Source organism: Mustela erminea, chromosome 17 (assembly GCF_009829155.1).
Source record: "Mustela erminea isolate mMusErm1 chromosome 17, mMusErm1.Pri, whole genome shotgun sequence".
NCBI classification, from domain to species: Eukaryota; Metazoa; Chordata; class Mammalia; order Carnivora; family Mustelidae; genus Mustela; species Mustela erminea.
In genome coordinates, this window is record NC_045630.1 from 42,077,698 (window position 1) to 42,096,162 (window position 18,465).

General features: G+C 53.1%; 1 protein-coding gene across 1 annotated transcript in view; it reads left to right on the forward strand.

The window, feature by feature from the left end:
- The first annotated feature begins 240 nt into the window (after positions 1-240).
- Positions 241-18,465, forward strand: part of PKP1 (plakophilin 1) — a 47,992-nt gene continuing 29,767 nt past the window's right edge. The window contains exons 1-2 of the mRNA XM_032318660.1: positions 241-811; positions 10,675-10,781. Of these exons, the coding sequence (XP_032174551.1) occupies positions 610-811; positions 10,675-10,781 (309 nt within the window). The 5' untranslated portion in view covers positions 241-609. The remainder of the gene's footprint in view (positions 812-10,674; positions 10,782-18,465) is intronic.

Consider the following 18,465-nt stretch of genomic DNA (forward strand, 5'->3'; position numbering starts at 1 on the left):
GGAGTTCTCCCCACCCCAGGCCATGACCTCAGGACAGAAGAAGGTGGATTTCTGGCTCTCCCGGGGGCCTGGTCAAGAAAGACTCCTTTTTCCTGGAGAGAAGTCTCCCTGGGTTCCTGAGCTGAGCACATACTTTCTCCATGAGCAAGCAGGGACAGGATAGAGGGGCGTCTCCCTGGGGGCCTCACCTCCTGCACGTCACAGGGGAGGGAAGCGAGAGAAAGGAGTGGAGGGCCAGGAGACGCCGAGGTTCCACACTCGGGACTCGCAGCCCTGCCCCTCAAGAGCGCTCGCTCCCGCAGCGGCAGCGCCCTGCAGCTCGGCCCCGGCAGCGGCGCGCAGCCAGTGGAGTGGGTGGTGCAGGGCAGGGGCGGTATATCCAGTCTGACCGAGGGCGGGTCTCGCCAGTGCCAGCAGAGGGACAAGCCGGGGCGGAGGCGCCAAGAGCCGCCGCCGGGAGCCTCACCAGGACCACTCACTCTATGGCCCTCGGGAGCCGCTGAGCGCAGCAGAGCCGCGCCCGCCCGCTCGCCCGCCGCCCGCCTGCCGCCCGCCGCCCCTCGCCTCCCCTCTCGGCTCTCGCAGGCCCGGCCCGCGCCTCCCGACGCCATGAACCACTCGCCGCTCAAGACCGCCTTGGCGTACGAATGCTTCCCGGACCAGGACAACTCCACGCTGGCTTTGCCGTCGGACCAGAAGATGAAGACCGGCACGTCGGGCAGGCAGCGCGTGCAGGAGCAGGTGATGATGACCGTCAAGCGGCAGAAGTCCAAGTCTTCCCAGTCGTCCACCCTGAGCCACTCCAACCGAGGTAAAGGTTCGGCGCCCGCGCAACCTGGGCGCCCTGGCCCCGCGCCCCGCGCCCGCGCGGCGGGGACCCAAGGTGGCGCGCCTCCCGGGACTGCTGGGAGGCGAGGGACCGCGGGGTCTGCGCGGCCGGTCGGACGGGGTGCGGCGGCGGCGGGGGCGGGCGAGCGGCTGGCGCAAGCCCCAGGCTGGGGGCGGGAAGGCGGTTCGCGCGGCGAGGGGAGGGTCACGGCCAAGGCTGTCTCTCCAGAGCGCCGAGGCTGAGGACGGCCTGCGGGCCAGTACACCCGGGCCCAGAGTCCGGGAGGCTTTCTTACCCCAGGCTGCTCCGGGAACAGCACCCCCCGCCCCTCAGCTCGGTCTCCCCCGACCCCTCACTCCCCGCCCCTCCTTTGCGCTTCGAGTTCCGCGGCGCCATCGGCAGGTAGCCAGGTAGCCGGCGCCCGGGCCGGCAGGTCTCCCGTCCAGGTGGGACCAGTGCGTGGCCGCCGGTCCGGGCGAGGGAGTCACGGTGGCGGGAGCAGGGGCTCAGGAGAGCGCAGCGGGACGGGGAGGTGCCCCAGGGAGCGAGGACCAGAGCTCGGAACGCGCAGCGCGTTAGCGGGAGCCTCACGCCTGGAAGAGGCGAATCTGGTTCGAAGGTCACACCAAGACTAGTGCGCTCCGGAGGCTCCCCGAGGCCCGGAGGGGTGGCTGCGGTGCTCAGCCTGACCAGCCATCAATGCCCTGGTCCCCACTCTCGGTGCAGAGGTCCCCCACACCGGGAGGTTAGGAGAAAGGGATAGGACTCCTGAAACTCAAGGAGGAAGGTACAATATCTGGCAGGGAGGGTTGTGGAGAATTTATAGACCACATACGTTAATACAAAGGATTCCCATAAGAATTCCACTCAAACTAGCAAACTTTCTGTTTATTTGTGTGTTTAGGTAAATTTAGTAAATGCTAATAGAGATTCTACAGACTGCAAACCAGCACCGGTCAGCCAAGACTTGTTTATGGAGCCAGGCCTCTAAGAGAGAGTAAGGGGAGTGGGGGGTAGTAAAGAGGAAGGAGGCAAAAGAGACAGACAGACCCCTGCCCATCCCTCACACACACACACACACACACACACACACACAAACACAAACCAGCTCACGCGTCTTACTCCGGCTTGGTCTCTCTTCCTCTCTCTCTCACTCCCGAGTGGCCCCTGTGTAAAGCTGAGGGAGAGAAAATGGCTGGCCAAGGATTTCCCTGCATCCCGAACCTAAAAGGTCTTTGCTGCTGTGTGTGCCCTTTGCCCTGGCCTGGACTCCTGGTTGCTCTCCTGCCACACTTCTGCTCAATGTCATCCAGACTCCGGAGTATTTGCTTCCTCTTTTAATTAGTGCTTTGGTAGCTGCTGACCAACCTTTTTTGGAAGTAGGTTTGGGATTAAAAAAAAAAAAAAATGTCCCCATTTCTGGCCACAGCCCAGTCACAGCTCAAGACAACCTACTCTCTTCTTGGCACAAGACTTAGCTGTCCCTCTCCCACTCCCATGCCATCCCCCGCCACAGCTCCATAAAGATCTCAAAAATCCAGGATGCTCCAAACACCCCTTCTCCTTCCCACCTATGGGGATGCAGGGCATGTGCTCTGTTTCTGACCTTGCCCTTTGATGGTAACACCTACTCGATGGGCTCTCCTTCTCACCATCCCAAGGTCCTCCAGGGGACTCCAGCCAGGTGAGCTTCGACTTCCTCAGCTAATGCCTCCCTCTCCAGAAACAGGCCTCTCCAAGGACTGACCCTGTAGGTGTGTTCCCTCTGCCCTCGGCTCTGGCGAGCTTCCCACAGGGGCAGTTTCCCCAGAGGCATCCTATGTGGAAGAGGCGGTTGGGTCACTTGGAGCTGGTGTTTCTGGTTTATCTGGCTTTGTTTTCATCAGATTTCCCTCCTCTCTTCATCAGAACCGCCCAGGCATTCCCTATTTGCTCAGTGGCCATTCCTGTTAACTTTTCTCTCTTTTTTTATGTTGGTTTGTTTAGCACGCACCTGCTCTGGTTGCTGGGAGGGGCGAGCTGGGAGTTGTGGAAGGACCATACCTGGGGGTCATTGCTTTAACCAACTCCCCAACCCCATCCCGGGCACACTAGAATTCTCCTTCAAGAGAGAAGACTCTAATTCTCTAGGGGATTTGGTTCTCTTGGGACCCCAGAATCCCACCAGGGCTCCTCGGGTTGAGAACACCCACCCCGGAGAAGGCAAGTCACACCTCACAGGTTCCCTGGCAGGTTGAAACCTCTCCTTGTACCCCGTAAAGAACAGTAAGGAATCGGCCACTGGTGGTCCCAGCAATAGAACCTGCTTTTCTCCAGAGTCTGTCCCCAAGAGGGTTCTCCTCTGTCTTGTTGGCAAGACAGAAGTCCCCAAGTCCCAGTCCCCAAGGGCTGCGGGAGGAGCCCCTTGAAAGGAGCCTGACTCTCAACACCTATTTCCACCCATGCCTTCCCCAAAACCAGCAGATGAGATAAAGGCCTTGCCCTGGTCAGGACGTCCCCAGGGAGGGAGGAGGGGGCTCGGTTTGGGAGACCCTGCAGAAGGAGGCTGTTCTGAACCTGCCTGCCCATCTGGGCCTTTTTCTGAACTGGCCGCTAAGTATTGCTGTCCTGTGTTTCCAGAGTGTCCTTGCGTCTGCACTGCAGGACGTCTTCTCAGACTATGGGAGGCGGAGAAAACCGAGACGATGATGGGGCTGTTCAGCCAAAGATTTTTTTTGCTAGGGTTTTCCCTTTGCTAGGGAAGATTTTCCCTTTGCTAGGGAGACTTGACCAGCCTGGGACGGGAAAGTCCCCACAGGTGTTTATCCTGAGCTGCCCTGGTTGGGGGGGGGGGTGTCAAGGGTTAGTGCATCAGTTAGGCAACCCACACGGAAATATTTTCCCACATTCTGGTTCTTTAGAACTTCACTCGGAACCTCTTCCTAAAGCTTAACCTGAATCTCGTTTGGTCTAACTTCAGCGTCACCATGAATACACATCCCACAGACAGTCTAACGACACCGCCTGTATCACTTCTCATTCCAAAGAAATCTCAACAGGAGCAGAGCAGCGTCATTGTCCTTGTTTGTTTCACTCCGTGCTGAGACATCTGTGATTCCTCACTTTCAACCTTCTCTTTTCTTCTCTCTGACATGGCCAAACCTGTATTTCCCCCTCATCGGAGATAGGGTTGGGGCCACTCTGAGCCTGTCCCCCACTTCGTCATCCTGCATCTGTCCCTCATAGGGCAGTTACTACTTAAGGCTGTCCTAGGGGGCAGGCTTGTGCTGGCTTGGTGGCTGTGGTGTGCACAGGTGAAGGTCCCTGCCTCGGGACCCGCCTTTGTTGGCCTTTCTGTATCCGCTTTTGGCTGTGTCTCGGCACGAACCTCTGCCCGTGTGAGGTTCTGCTCATTCTACTGTCTTGAAAGTTGCCCGTTCCTGACCACAGACCATGAACGGACATCACTCCTGGGGTTGTTTTCTCGGGACCAAAGCTGGCATGGGAGAGGGTAAAGGGTGTCTGAGCTTTAACTTGTCCCAGCAGCGAAACGGCCTCATTAAACTGCAGATGAACCAATTCCTATTTCTTTACAATATATCTTGGCTCGAAGCTGAGGTTTTACCAGAATTTCCGTTCGCCTGTTACAACACATACAAAAATGCCAGGTATTCCAGAATGTTGTACAGCAAATGCTGTTTCCCTGGACCCTGCTCCTTAGTTAAACTCATTGGCAGAAGTTTAAAAAAAGAAAAAGAAAAAGAAACAAATGTTTCTCCCCATACGCCAGATTGTAAATATCAACAAGCCAGTCGTTTCAGGTCTACAGATCTGGAAACTATTTCTATCACGGGGATGGCCCCTAGAAGGTGTGTGATGTTTGGACAAAATAAGATGGAAGAATGGTAGCTATCCTCAGGTGATGTTCTTTGCAGACGCACACTGCACATGCACACACACTTACATGCATATATACTCATAGCCATGCACATACATGCATGTAGGCACATTCTTGCACACACACAGACCCCACCTTGCAGTCTGTGCGAGGACAGGAGTCCAGCCTGGTGTCAGGAAACCTGAGTTCTACCTGGACGGATTGCTAGCTGGTGTGTGACCTTGGACAAGTCATTGCCTCTCTCTGGGTCTCTACAACTGTACGAGATTGGATTAGATCATCTCAAAAGTGTGCTATGATGGTAGCCATCTCTGGAAATAGATCCCATTACTCCCTACCTTGGCAGACTGTGCCCCCACACTGTCTGTAGCTGTCCTACAAAAAAACTCGTCCCCTCAGTGAAAATCCCATGGTTTCCCTCTTGTAAACATCCTAATATACCAGAAGCCATCCACGCTGCTCTTCTCAAACCTGACTGTACACTGAAACCATCTGGGAATTTTTAAAAAGGCAAATGCCTACATCCCACCTCAGAGATTCTGATTTCACACAAGTACGCACAGACAGGCATGAAGACGGATAGTCATCTAAGGTGGTGATTGCTGATGACCGTGTTTTAGTCTGGATCCCCAGCAGGAGAGCTGTGTCCTGTTCTGACCTTTGTCCACACGAGTCCACCACCCTGCCCGCATGCCGGCCCTGTCCCCACGAGATGCTCCCACTCCCTGCCCAGGCCTTGGGTTTTGTGGTGGCCAGGAACAGAGGATCAGAAAGAGAAAAGGGGGCTGCAGCAGAGCTGGGCTCGAACGCGTCCCAGCAGAGCTTGGGGGAGAGCCCTGTGGCAGCATCCCTGTTCCATACACGTGCCCAGGAGAAGGGCAAGAACCACACCAAAGTGCCTGGTGAGGTTGCACTGAACTCCTTGCCCTTCTTAGGCGTGGAAGCTTCCAGACAGGAATGTCGACAACACTCCCAGCTGGCCTGAGCAGAAGGAAATGGGAGGACATCTGGCCATTCCCCTCCCTTGGGCACCTGAACATTCCCACGGGCACCCTTTGTGCCCAATCTTGAACCTCCCAGAGGTATATCCTCCCAGAAATGTCTTCAGGCAGCTCTTCCTAGTACCTCATTTAAATTCTTCTGGTGATGGGTCTAGCCTTACTGAGCACCACGAGTAGAAGAAATTTCCAGGGGTGAAATAAGAGCGTTTTCAGCGCTGAAAGATAATGAGCTTCCTTTCCCAAGTGTTCTGCGTCGAGGAGCAGATGGGCTTTACATCAGCGTAGAAGCCAGAAGAACTTATGGGACATGGGCCTTATGGGACACAGACCAAACAAGAGACTCACATGCAGTGCGGCCTGTGCTGTGGCAAGGCCACCTGACCAGCAAGGGAGAGGGATCAGGGGAAGGAGGAAGTGGAGGAAAGCGGTTTCAGATGAACTCTGTCCCTGCGGGCAGCCTGTTGGTCAGGCAGGCAGAAGTCACGAGTGCCTTGTCCAGGCAGACCCTGGTCCTGGGGTCAGGAGTAGGGGGCAAACAGAAGATCTCTTGCTCCAGGGAGTTCTCAGCCTCCTTGCTTTCTGGGAGAAGGGCCCATAAGCACATGTGCATGTACACACACACACACACACCTGTGTACAGAAACCACACTGAGGAACACCAGGCCAGCACAGAGTGCGTGGAGCAGCTGGCCAGAAAGCCGACCTGGTTACGCTAGAGGGTTTGGAGTGCCCAGAGCTGGGTGGGGTCACCTTTAGAAGAAGCTGATTTTGGTGCAGGGTGTTGAATGCAGGGAGAGGGTTTGGCTGAGAAGAAGAGAAAGAATGTTTCAGGTGCGGTGGGTGTGACCCATTTGAGGGCTTGGAAGGTAGAAGAGGGTGAGTCATTCCTGCAAGGGTTGGCCCATCCCCGCCGGAGAGAGAAGCCCGTGTATCCCAAAAAAGAAGTGGCCTTCCGTAAAGCTTTGGTAGCCAAGAAAGCTTGCACTGCCCCCTGGGACACCAGAGAGAACCAGACCCTCGTCATAGGCAGCAAAGGCAAGCAGCATCCAGGGACACTGACGATCTGAGTGGTGGGTTTTTTGAGATGGCTTTTCACCCTGGAACGCTGACCCAGATGAGACAAGCTGTGTGGACAGAGCAGCTGGAACTGATGGTATGCTGGAGAAAGCAATACATTCTCTGAGACCTTTGCTCTTTGACCTTGGGGTTCTGAGGGTAGGCAGATGCCTCCTAGGGTCAAGGCACAAGTTTGTCTGGCAGGCAGCTCCGCTGAGAAGCCGCCACCCTTTGCTTCTGACGTGCGCACCCTTATGGAGGAAACAGTGGGAATGCGGGCACTCGGCTACAAGAGTCCGGGGTGATTCTGTGGGTGAGCTGGGTGCTGGGATCACCTCCCCTTACCCCCCCGACACCAAGACTCCTCCTCAAGGACGTAGATGTGCCTCTTCTCAGCTCCTCTCAGATCCTCCATCTTCCTGGATTACCCCACCCAGCAGGATGTCTTTGGGTGGGAGAAGGGCCTGATTGAGTAGCCTTCAAGGACCCCGGTCCCATGCTACAATCTGGGGGACATGGAGCCTCCAGGCATCAGGCACCGAAGCCCCTCGGCCATGAGGTGTGAACTGGTTGACAAAAAGGACCCGCTTAGTCCAGGTTTGGCCCGGCCCCAGCCAGAGCCATGCCCTGTGCCCAAGATCCCAGGGAAAGGAGAGACATGATGCCTGCTTCAGTGAGTGCCCGAAGTACATGACGGTGGGTACTGTCACAGTCATGAGATGGAGAACCGACTACACCTGACAGTGCCCCTGTTATGAGGAGGCGGTCAGCCAGGGGTGATGGGACCAGGTGGAGTTAATCTGGAAAGGCTACCTAGAAATGAGTTGTGAAGAAGTCAGCAGACTTGATAGAGAAGAAAATGCTGTCAGAGCTATTACCATCACTGCCATGGAGAAGCCCCATGTTCTTGCTGTTGAACCTGAGTTTCCAGGGGTAATGTGTACCATGCAGACACCCTAGGGTCAGGAGAGGGGAGCAGCACTCTTATTAATAGAGCTTACCTCACCTCCTACCTGCATGTCTTTGGTCATCGGGGACAATGCAAAGTGTGAATCAAGTAGGTCACTTCTCTGGACTCCTCTTAGGCCTTACCAGAACCTTTGCCAGAGAAGCAGTGCTGGCTGGTGTGATGGCAGCCTCTTTATCACGAGGAAGCCAAGCAAAGCATCTTAAGGTGGTGATCTTACCCCCAGTTGCAGATGGATCTTAGGGATTGCCTTCAGAAGCCACGTGGAAGGGCCTGGAGGCCTTGGTCCCACCAGAAGTGAATGCCATAGCCCACACCTGTTATCACTAAAGTCACCACTCTGACACAAGGACTGGCTTTTGGAAGGATAGAGCATTCCAGAGGTCTTATTCACCCCTGCCTCCATGGCAGAGAACTCTCTGCCTCCCACATGGAGGAGCGAGGGAGGCGGGCAGGCGCAGGGCATGGAGGAGGTGCTTCATCTGATGACCAAGAGGGTCAGTGATGTCACTGCTGACAGATTCCCTTTTGAGAAGAAGTGGAGATCCCATGGGAGCCTGCCTTCCACTGAGCCTCCTGGGTTATGCCTTCCCTAGCAGAAGGCCTCCCTAGGGCTCCATAGAACTCTTTGTCTGTCACCATCCCGGATTTTCCTTCTAAAAGCTGCTGGCTGACCCGCAGCTGTCCTTGGGTGAGATGTCCCTGCTCCTAGGCCAACAGCCAAGTGACCTCTGGCCCGTGAAACCCTGGAAGGGATGATAGAAGTAGGCTGGATGAAGGGGAGTCAGACGAGACCAGCTGTCAGCCGCCTCAGGGCCCGAACGTGCGTGCCTAGGGTCCTCCCTGTAGCCCCTTCCCTGGAGTAAGCTGGGTCTGGATCTCAGCCCACGAGACTGCTTCTAGACTCCTCCTGACAAAGCGCAGCCTTTCCTGGGCAGGGCAGCTTCCCAAGAAAGGAAGAGGAACCAGCTGCCTGCACTCAGTAGGGAGCTCGGATGAAGTCAGAGGCTCAGGGAGAGTCCCCTCAGGAGCCAGGCCTGGGCCCGCAGGACACCTCAGGGAGGACCCTGAGGCAGGCAGCAAAGGAAGTGGTGGTGTAGGCTTTGATGTCTCCCCATCTTCCTTGCAAGCTTCTATGGATGCCATGGGGCACGCACGGGTCCCTGTAATCACACAGCCGTGGAACGCTGGCGCTGTATGGGGCCTTCGGGGCATAGAGAGGCCAACCCCTTCTTTCTACAGAAGCAGCTGAGGCCCAGAGAGAACAAGTGACTTGCCCAAATGTCAGAGCCAAGACCAATGTCAACAGCTCTGCGCTCCCAGGGCAAGTTCTCTCTGCCACAGCCGATAACACTAATGGCCTGTTGATCCTCCATGATGGCAGGGGAGGGGATGGGAATCAGGGCCGGTCACCCCTCCTGTGTGCAATGGGGCAGTCCTCTAGGTGGCTTCAGACAGAAGAAATGGCACCGAGCAGAGACACCTGGCACATTCCAAAGCTGCCGCCCTCCCCACCCCTGGTATTCCTTCTCTCAGTACTACCCCCCCCCCCCCCGGCCACCCATTACCCTAAAAAGGCTTAGGAATCTGAGTGGGTGTGGCAGAAGGGAAGGAGCTAATTTGGCCAGGTAAGATCACTGTCAAACCCTTCCCACTAGACGGGGCTTCTGACGCTGGAGTCTGACCACCACTTCTGAAAAGAAGTGCCCATTCCCCTTAGGAGGCTCTCACTGGATCCCACTTTCCGTTTTTCCCCAGAAAGCTCATCATGTAAAAAAGTGTAGGGCAAGCCTTGCTCTGGACGCCTAGGCCACAGAGCCCTGGCTTCCCCCTCATGCCAATCCCAGTGTAGGGAATGGTGGGACAGCAGGCAGGATGTGACTCAGGGTCCAGACAGCAGAGAAGGACGTGTTTAGAGGTAGAAGAGATCACCCTGGGCAAGGCTGGACAGAAGAGGCTTCCCCAAAGGGATGAGATCCCGAGTTCGGCCTTGGAAGATAGGTGAGATCTGAATGTTGTGGCCGAGAAGGGAAGGCAGACTCGGCCAGGGGCATGTGTGAGCAAAGTCATGGCTGTGTCCCAGTCAGCTGTGTTTCAAGGACAGTAAAGCAGCCAACAGACCAGCTTTTGCAGAATTGGGGGACTGTCCTTTAGGGCCCACCTGCCACCTGGTGAAGGGGAGAAGGGAAGGCAGCCCCACCAGGAGCCCAAAACCCAGTTCAGATTTCTATGATTCAAAGCCATTTTGCCGCTAATAACCCTAATGACACTCTGTCCTCTTACTGAGCCTGTCATTTGTGGGTCTCCAAACACTCTGAAAACATTAATTAATCCTCACTGGGGCCTTTGAGGTTGGTGGCCACCCCCCTTCCCCATCTGGAGCATGTAGGAGATGAAGGAAGGGACAAGAGACCGTGTCATCACTAGCAGCGGTGGACTGAGATTTGGAACCAGAGTCTTGCCCTGAATTGGCTTCTCATCAGCTCTCACTGGTCTGTGGCTCTGACCCCAGAGCTCTGGACCTGGAATGCTGAGATCCTGCCAGTCCTCCCCCAGTGGGGAGCTTATCCTTGTGGAATGTGGATTCGTGATTCCCCAGAACCGAATGGCGGTGCTCCATGGCCCTCCCGGCCAACTCCTGGCTTGTAGGTGTCAACGACCCCCAGCAGCAAGGAGACATTCAGTTGGCCCAGGAAGGGCTCGGCCAAGATTTGCAGAGCTGTCCCTGCAACAGTCGGCCTGGGCCCTTTCTTGGCCCTGACCGTGGAGGAGGTAGAGTAGAGAGACAGAGACAGCAAGCCGATGATGTATTCGTTATTCTCCTCCTTCAGGAGCTCAGCCCTGGTCTCTTCCATGGGGCATGGTGGACCCAGATACAGTGGGGAGGAGAGGCGAGTGAAGAGCATGGCCACCCCTGTCCTAACCCCCTGCCTTTGTCCTCAAGGTTCCATGTACGATGGCTTGGCCGACAATTACAACAACTATGGGACCACCAGCCGGAGCAGCTACTACTCCAAGTTCCAGGCGGGGAATGGCTCGTGGGGATATCCGGTAAGGAGCTGCTTCCATTCAAAAAGACCCAGAATGTTCGTGGGGATGGTTTAGGGTTTGTGGCGGAGCAAACCTGCATTGGTTGCTGAGAAAAGTGACATGGGGTGGGAAGGGGCTGTGCTGGTCCCTGAGGTGAGGCCCAGCAGCCCCTACCAGGTCCATTTGCTTGCCCATTACTTCGTGGATGGCTCTCAGTATAGTTTGCTGTTTGGGCTGATTGGATATTTCTAGATGTCTCTAATGGGAACATTTTAGAAAAAGCATTTTTAAAAGGGCATGTGTTTTAAGTCCATTTTCTAGAATGTCTGCTATGATATAGATTTGAGAGGGGTTTGAATTCTTAAGTTCCATTTATGGATTAACTTTGAGATCTTGAGGAAAATCCTAGAGGGGTCCTTCTGCTCAGTATGTGCTCGCTGCTCTAGAAGTCCCCTGGGGCTGAGAGAGCTTGTCCCCTGCAGTACATGCTGGAGTGGAGTGTTGAGTTTGTAAGTTGGACAGGGGCACCTGGCCAGCTCAGTTGGTAGAACATGCAATGCTTGATCTCAGGGTCCTGAGTTTGAGCCCTGTGTTGGAAAAATGAAATAATGTGCATGAAAAAAAAAAATTGATGATCATCAGTCTTAAGGTTATTATTATTATTTTTTTAACTAACAAAGGTAGGGTTATTCTAGATCTTTTAATCCTGGCCCTGTCAGTGTCTTTCTGTGTGATTTCCAGCTACTATGCCCACCCATCCATTACTGAACAAATATTTATTTAGCCCTACACCTGCACCAAGGTCAATGGTAAATGTTCTGGTTTAAATATACAAGCCACTGTAGGAGTTTTCCTCTTCTTCAATATCAGAGGTATTGGGCTAAATGACACCTTCTTTTTCTCTCTGTCTCCAAAATCTGTGACTTTCACTTATTTTGCTAATTCCAACATTAGCCTGTATGGTTCTTGGGAATTCTTTTGTGAGACATTATGCAGATGGAGCAAAAGGCTGCTTTTCCATAGGAATCTGGGGCACTGTCTTCTTGGGGCTCCAGGCTTCAGTGGCATTTGCTTTGAGTTCATATTGTTTATAAGTGTCACCCCTGAGTTTTGGGGTCCTGAGCAAGGGAGAGGGTGGGTGGTTTAGGAGTCAAGGGTTCTTTTCGTTGTCAATTTGATCCTTCCTTCCTAAGTTCTTGTTGGGGCTAATTGGGGAGTATTTGTTTTTCTTGTATGCTCCAGGTTAGGGACCAAAGGAAAGAGTTAACCGGGTTTCCTGCAAATTTATTTCCCTCCCATTTTTCTAATTTTTGATGTCAGTTGATATCCTCAGTACAACATATAGACAGTTGGCTGAGCCCAGAAGCTGACAGATCAAGCACAGATGTGGATAAAGTGCTTTGACATCAAGAATGATGACCAGACCAAATCTGACTTAGAGAAAATGACTTAGTAGAAAGGCTTATATGAGACCCAGGGAAGGCGGATCCCTGGACTGCACCAGCAGTAGGAATGAATAATCCTGCCAACCCGCTGGATGGTACAGGTCTTTACATATATTTCGTTACAAATCAGAGCCTCTAAAGCTTAGTTGGGTTAGTCCAGTTTCTACCACTCCATGGCTCTGTGACTTTAGATAAACTTCTTAACTTCTCTGAGTCTCAGTCTTCTCATCTGTAAAATGGGAATGAGGATATCTGTGTGTATACTTCACCCACAGGTTGATGTTACGTTAACAGGGAAGTGTTATTAGATGGGCAGTGTGAGGTCATTACACGTGGAAATTTGTAATCAAGAGCTGCAAAGGAATTCCTTCAGAGGTCTTTCTCTAGAAAAAAAATCTCCACATGACCCACGTTTGGCATTTCTTCTAGTTAATCAACTCCGTCTTCAATAATCTCAACAGCCTCTGATGCTCCCAAACTGCCCCCACCCCTCCCTGCGCCTGTTTTCTGACAATCCACGAAAATTCCTTCCCTTTCCCGCGCCCTAAGGCCCAGCCCTCCTTGCTCCTTCTTCCCTGGCGGGACTTCAGACATGACTCATGTCAGGGTAGCTGCTGAGGCACGTCCTGTCTCCTCTCAGCTCAGGAGAGGCTATGGGAACGGTGAAGAGCTGAGCACACACGAGGATTTGGCAGAGGGAGGGGGCGAGGTAGGGAGGAAATGGAATAATTGATATTGGAGCCAGGCATATAATCAGCCAAGGACGGGGCAAAACCAAGTGAGGCCAGGACTTAGGGAGAAGGAGAGGGGGACAAAAGGTAATAGAGCTCGGTGGCGGTGAGATAATCTACATCTGAGGGATTTTCCCATGGCTGGTACAACTGGCACAGGACCATTTCCTCCCCTCCCTTCTGGTGAAACCAATATGGCGGCACAAGTCAGGGAATGAGGGGAGCAGGCTGTGCTTCATCTGCACAAGCCTCGTCAGCAGGTTTCAGAAGTTGCTGAAAGCTGCTGAAGAACCGTTTTCCCTCAGATACTTCACGTCCACGCCGTCAGCCAACTTGCATTGAGCAACTCCGGGGTAGGGCAGGGCAGGGAGCGAGACGCGCACTGTGGACGCCCAGCTGAGGAGACTCGCTCTTCGCCCTCAGTGAACTTGTAGTCGAGTTGGGAGAAGCGTGGAGGTCGGAGGATAAGTCGAATGCAGGCAGGAGTTTCTCTCCTGAACTACTGCAGCAGTTCTGCAGTTGCTCAAAATATTTCCAGACCCTCTAAGAAAAAATTTTTTAAACACAACCATCAGTGTCATTTTAGGAGCCGTATAATATAAGAAAACCAGCCTCATTTCTTTAAAGTGGCATGACCTGTGTTTCACCAGAAACAATATTAGCCACTTTGAGCCCCTCACTCCCCAGATTTGGCTCCAGTTCCAAATATCAAATGAACTTCAAATAACAAAGATCGGTCACCATGAAGTATATATGTTATTTTAATATGCAAAGGATCTGCGGGCAGTTCCCAAATGAAAGTTCTAAAAATCTTTAAAAAGCAATGGTGTTACCTTATGATTTGACCTTATATTCTGTATCAGCAATAGTCTTCTAATTTAAATAGATGTATAACTTTACCTTTATAGTCGATGATCACTTATATCAAAAATTAAGAAAACTGAACAGAGAGAGTCTTTTTTTTTTTTTAAGATTTTATTTATTTATTTGACAGATATCACAAGTAGACAGAGAGGCAGGCAGAGAGAGAGGAGGAAGTAGGCTCCCTGCTGAGCAGAGAGCCCAATGCAGGACTCGATCCCAGGACCCTGAGATCATGACCTGAGCCGAAGGCAGAGGCTTTAACCCACTGAGTCACCCAGGTGCCCCAGAGAGAGTCTTATCATAAAATAAAACTTAAAGTTAGTCTGATACACAAAAAACATCAAGGACTTTAAAGAAAGGGGAAGATTGATACAAAGAAAGTCATCGACCCAGTCAACTCTCTGTCAGCCATTCCAACCTCCTCCTCCTTCAGAGACATGACAGGAGCCCCAGGATGGCATAGACCTCAGGGAGAGGGAGGATTTAGGGGAGGTGGAGCAAAGGATGGGGCAGTTTTTTAACCCCGCTGCTCAGTATCTCGGATCAACAGACTGTGCCGTGCTCTGGTTCTCAGAACCAGACTAGTGAAATATTAGGGCCCCAGGGAAGCTGACACTTTACAGCTGAGGATATCCAGGTCCGGAGAGGGTATATTAGCAAGAGTCACATAGCCACTTAATAGGACAGCAGACTAGACCCCTGGCCTCCTAACTCCTAATCTAATGGAGTTTTGCTCTCATTACTCCAGACTTTCGATAGTCTCTTTATCTGAGGTTTTTGTTTTGGTTTGGTTTTGGTTTTCGCAACTCAATATTTTAATACCACAACCACGTTTTAGGGACCTACAAGAAACCTACAAGTTTAGATCCCTTCATTTCCTCCCTCTCCTGTCCCCCAGTCAAGCCTACTGTTTCCCTGAGCAGCCAGTCTCACTCAAAAGCAGGAGAGCAGCCATTTTTTCCTTCCTAAACTCAAGCTGGAATCACTCAACTCTAGGGGCTAAGGGGGGGTCAGGGCAGAGGCGCCAAATAAAATGCAATAAAATACAATACTTGGGACATATTTACACTAAAATGTTACTTGTTGTTTACCTGAAATTCAGATCTGATATTTTTATTTGCCAAATCTGGCAACCCTAGGTCAGGGTATCTTCCCACACATCCCCCATATTAAAAACAGGACTTCCTTAAGTGGTCCTCTCCTAGGCCAGAGACGCAAACAGAATTACTTCAGGCCATAGCCACCGGTGAGAAAGTAGAAGCTGTTTGACTCCTATTAGGGGATCTTGTAATGGGTCCCTTGAATACCTTCCTCTGGGTCAGCTGAGACCAAGTTGAAGGGAGTAGAGAGCTCGAGGCCCTGGAAGGCATAGCCCTTCCATTCCAAAGCTGAAAGTGGGTTCCTACAACAGGGCTTTGTCCTAGCTGAGGCAAGTGGACAATTTTGATTTACAGGGAATGTTTCTGGATTAAGATAATTATCTCCTTTCCTACCATCTCCAGCTTGAAAAGGTTTTCCTACTTACAAATCAGGCATTCGGGTCTTCTGGGAGGTCACATCAAGTAAAATGTTCTCCGGTTAGGGACTGAACTAGCCCCTCCTGCCCAGGACCTGATTTCTAGGAGAGGGAACCCATGTGGGCATCGTCAGCCGGGAGGTCTGGGCTAGGGCACACCTGGGGTGCTGCCATATTGGATCATTCATCCATGCTCAGTTACATTCAGCCCCATGCTCCTCAGGGTGAGAAACCCCAGGAGTATAACCAGGGAAAATTCTGCTTTTGTCCTGTTTATGGACCCCATTACTCTACTTTAATCCAGGATTCACTGGCAGATCTTTCTCCTGAACCATTCTTAACTGAACTTGCCTAACTGACGTGTCAGTATTTGATGATCTACCCATGACAGCATTTTGTGGACAACATGTTAGAGACCCTGACCCTGAGAAGAAATGATCCTGCCCAACCCAGACCTGAAGCCACCTGGGTGACCCGCTATTACAGACAGAGGGTTGAAGCTGCATGAAGCTTCCATAGGGGATGGGAAACCCAATCACAGTGTTCTCCAGTTAGCCTGTGGTTGGAGTGTCCACAAAAGCAGGGCCCTGAGCCAAGTACTCTTACAGAGGAGCTGCCAGAAAGAAACACGACAGGATCCTTGCCCTTGAAGTAGAGAAAGAGACCATCTTCACCAATCCACAGTTAACATGGTCTGTCCCCCCCGCCAAAAAAAGCTTGGTGTAGAGGAATAAGCCTTGCCTTTTGGCCAGGAACTTCAGATCTAAATCTTGGCTTTGCCCCTTAACTGGCTATGTGGCCTGGGCCGGTTCTTAACCTGACTGAGACTCAGCTTGCCCATCTCTAAAATGGGTGGAAATTCCTGTTCCAAAAGGCAGCAAGGGGATATGGCTCTGGCATGTCCCATCTTTAAGGGGAGGCCTAGATTCTCATCTCAGCTGGGCTGCGACCAGCTAAGGGATCTAGGGTGGTCTTCACCTCTCCAGACCTTGGCTTTCCCATCCAGGGAGGAAGGCACATTGGGATTAGATCCGAGACAAGGACACATTCAGCTCCAGCTTCTCAGGGGTCTGTGTGACCTGAGAGCTGAGTAGCCACAGGTCTCCATAGCCAAAGCTTACATGGAGGTCTCCCCGAGAGCAGGGGCAGGTCCTCCCGCTAAGACCCCCACCTCAGGCCCCTGGAGGGATACTGGCTTCTGCACTTCCTCCCCGCTTTCATCTGAGCATCTCCAAGCACCAGGAGAACAGCAGTTAATTAACCCTTGCAACAGGACGGAAAGGTGATAGGACCTCATTTACTTCGGCTTCACAGAGAGGAAACAGACACAGACAATGGCTCTACCTCATAAGGACCCTGATGTAAAACTCAGTCTCCACCTCCTCCCCTGCTCCCATTTCTCAGCTCTCAATGTCACCTGAGCCACCTGGGTTCCTTTGGCTGTGCCTGCCGGGCCTCTGTTCTTGAAAAGTCCTGGGGAAGAAAGATAGAGGGGATACAGGCTCCTTCTCCCAAGCGGGCATGGCTCCTACCCCAAAAGGGAGTGATTGATGTGTTTGCCAACTCAGTGTCCCTGCTGCCAGCCCGTGACTCACTCCCACTCGGCCCTAGGAGATAGGAGGGTCCCACGGGGCCCCAGGCTCTCACCCAACAAGAAGAGACAATGATCCTACTTGCTGAGGGACAGAATGTGCCCGAGAGAATAAGGCGCGGGAGCAAGAGCGGGCAGGGCCGGCTCCCGGGCCACCCCTCCCTGTGGAAAGCAGTAGCTTGGCTTGTAGTGTGTTTTCACAGACACCTTGCTGAGGCTAGAGACACTCCTATGGAAGAAGCCTGTGGCCCACACCTACATCTGGAGTGTCCCTCAGGGAGGGGCCCTCCTTCCTAAGCTGTAGTCTACCAGAAGGGCTCTGCTTTCCATGTGAGGAGTTCCGCTGCCTTCGAGTTGGAACCTAAAGGGAGGGGAGGGGCAGAGGGAAGGAAGAAGCCCCAGCCTGGCTGTGGGCTTCTCAGAACATCACTGCCCTGGGGACTGTTGCTAAGACTCGGGGACTCCCTGGCCGGGCCTCATGCTGACCGTCAGCAGACTAGACAGTGGCTCAGAGCATCTCTTCGCTGCTCTGATGTCACAGAGCCCATGGCCTTCCTTGGGAGAGAGGAATCGAAGAATGCCTCGCATGTCCACACCATGGGCTTGCAAAGAGAGGGGACCGTGGTTCCAGCAAGTACATGCCAGCGGTGTCCAAGGGTGGGCTCCAAGTGGAGAAAAACAGACCAGGCTGCCGGAGGAGCTGAGCTGAGCTTGGAGTGGGTTGTGAAAGGAGAGGAGGGCTGCCCCTCGCAGAGAGAATGTGGGCGGAGGACAAACTCTCCTAGGCCTGGGGCTCGGTCTGACAGTAGCGTCTGGGCCCTCTTTTCTGACTGGTCACCCCCAAGGAGGGCGGCTCTGTGCATGTTGCCAGCTCCAGGGGTCTCGTAAGCCTCCCTGGCCTCCTGCCACCGATTCCTGGGGGTGCAGGACCTGCCATGCCCCCTAAGCTCATCAAGGCTGCTGCCCACCCCTGCCTTGTGCCCCTGAGGAGCACCAGACCCAGAATAAGGCAGTGAGGATCCTCATGGGGGACGGGAGGCCAGACAATTTGGCCAGAATGCTCAGGGACAGAGGTCAGGGTCAGGGTCAGGGACTTGGTGGGGCAGCCAAAGAGGTGGTGGTGGGCAGCATCGGGCTTTGCCAGCCTTGGACACGGTCAGGCGCTAGCCCTCCTCAGACGGTGCCTCTCTCCTCAGGAGAGATGGCAGAGCCTGGTTTACATCTTCCTCCAGCTCTGTCTGTCAGCGAGCCCCCGGAAATACTTCCATTCGGTTCACAGAGAGCTCTGAGGTGGGGGCGAGACGCCGCAGTGTGCACTGTGAGGCTGCTGACCCCCTGGCCCCGTAGAACGGAAATGGCTTCTCCGGAGAAGGAAAGCTGCATGAATTGGTCACTATTCTCATCTTCCCTCTCACACTTAAAGGAGACCCTCTGGGACTTTAGAGGGAAGATCAGAAGAACCAAGGATAATTGTAAACTTCTTTATTTTTTTCCAGAAAAAAAAAAAATTAGCGGAGTTTTGTTTGGGTCCTGGTGTTTTGTGTGGTTGGGGGGTTGG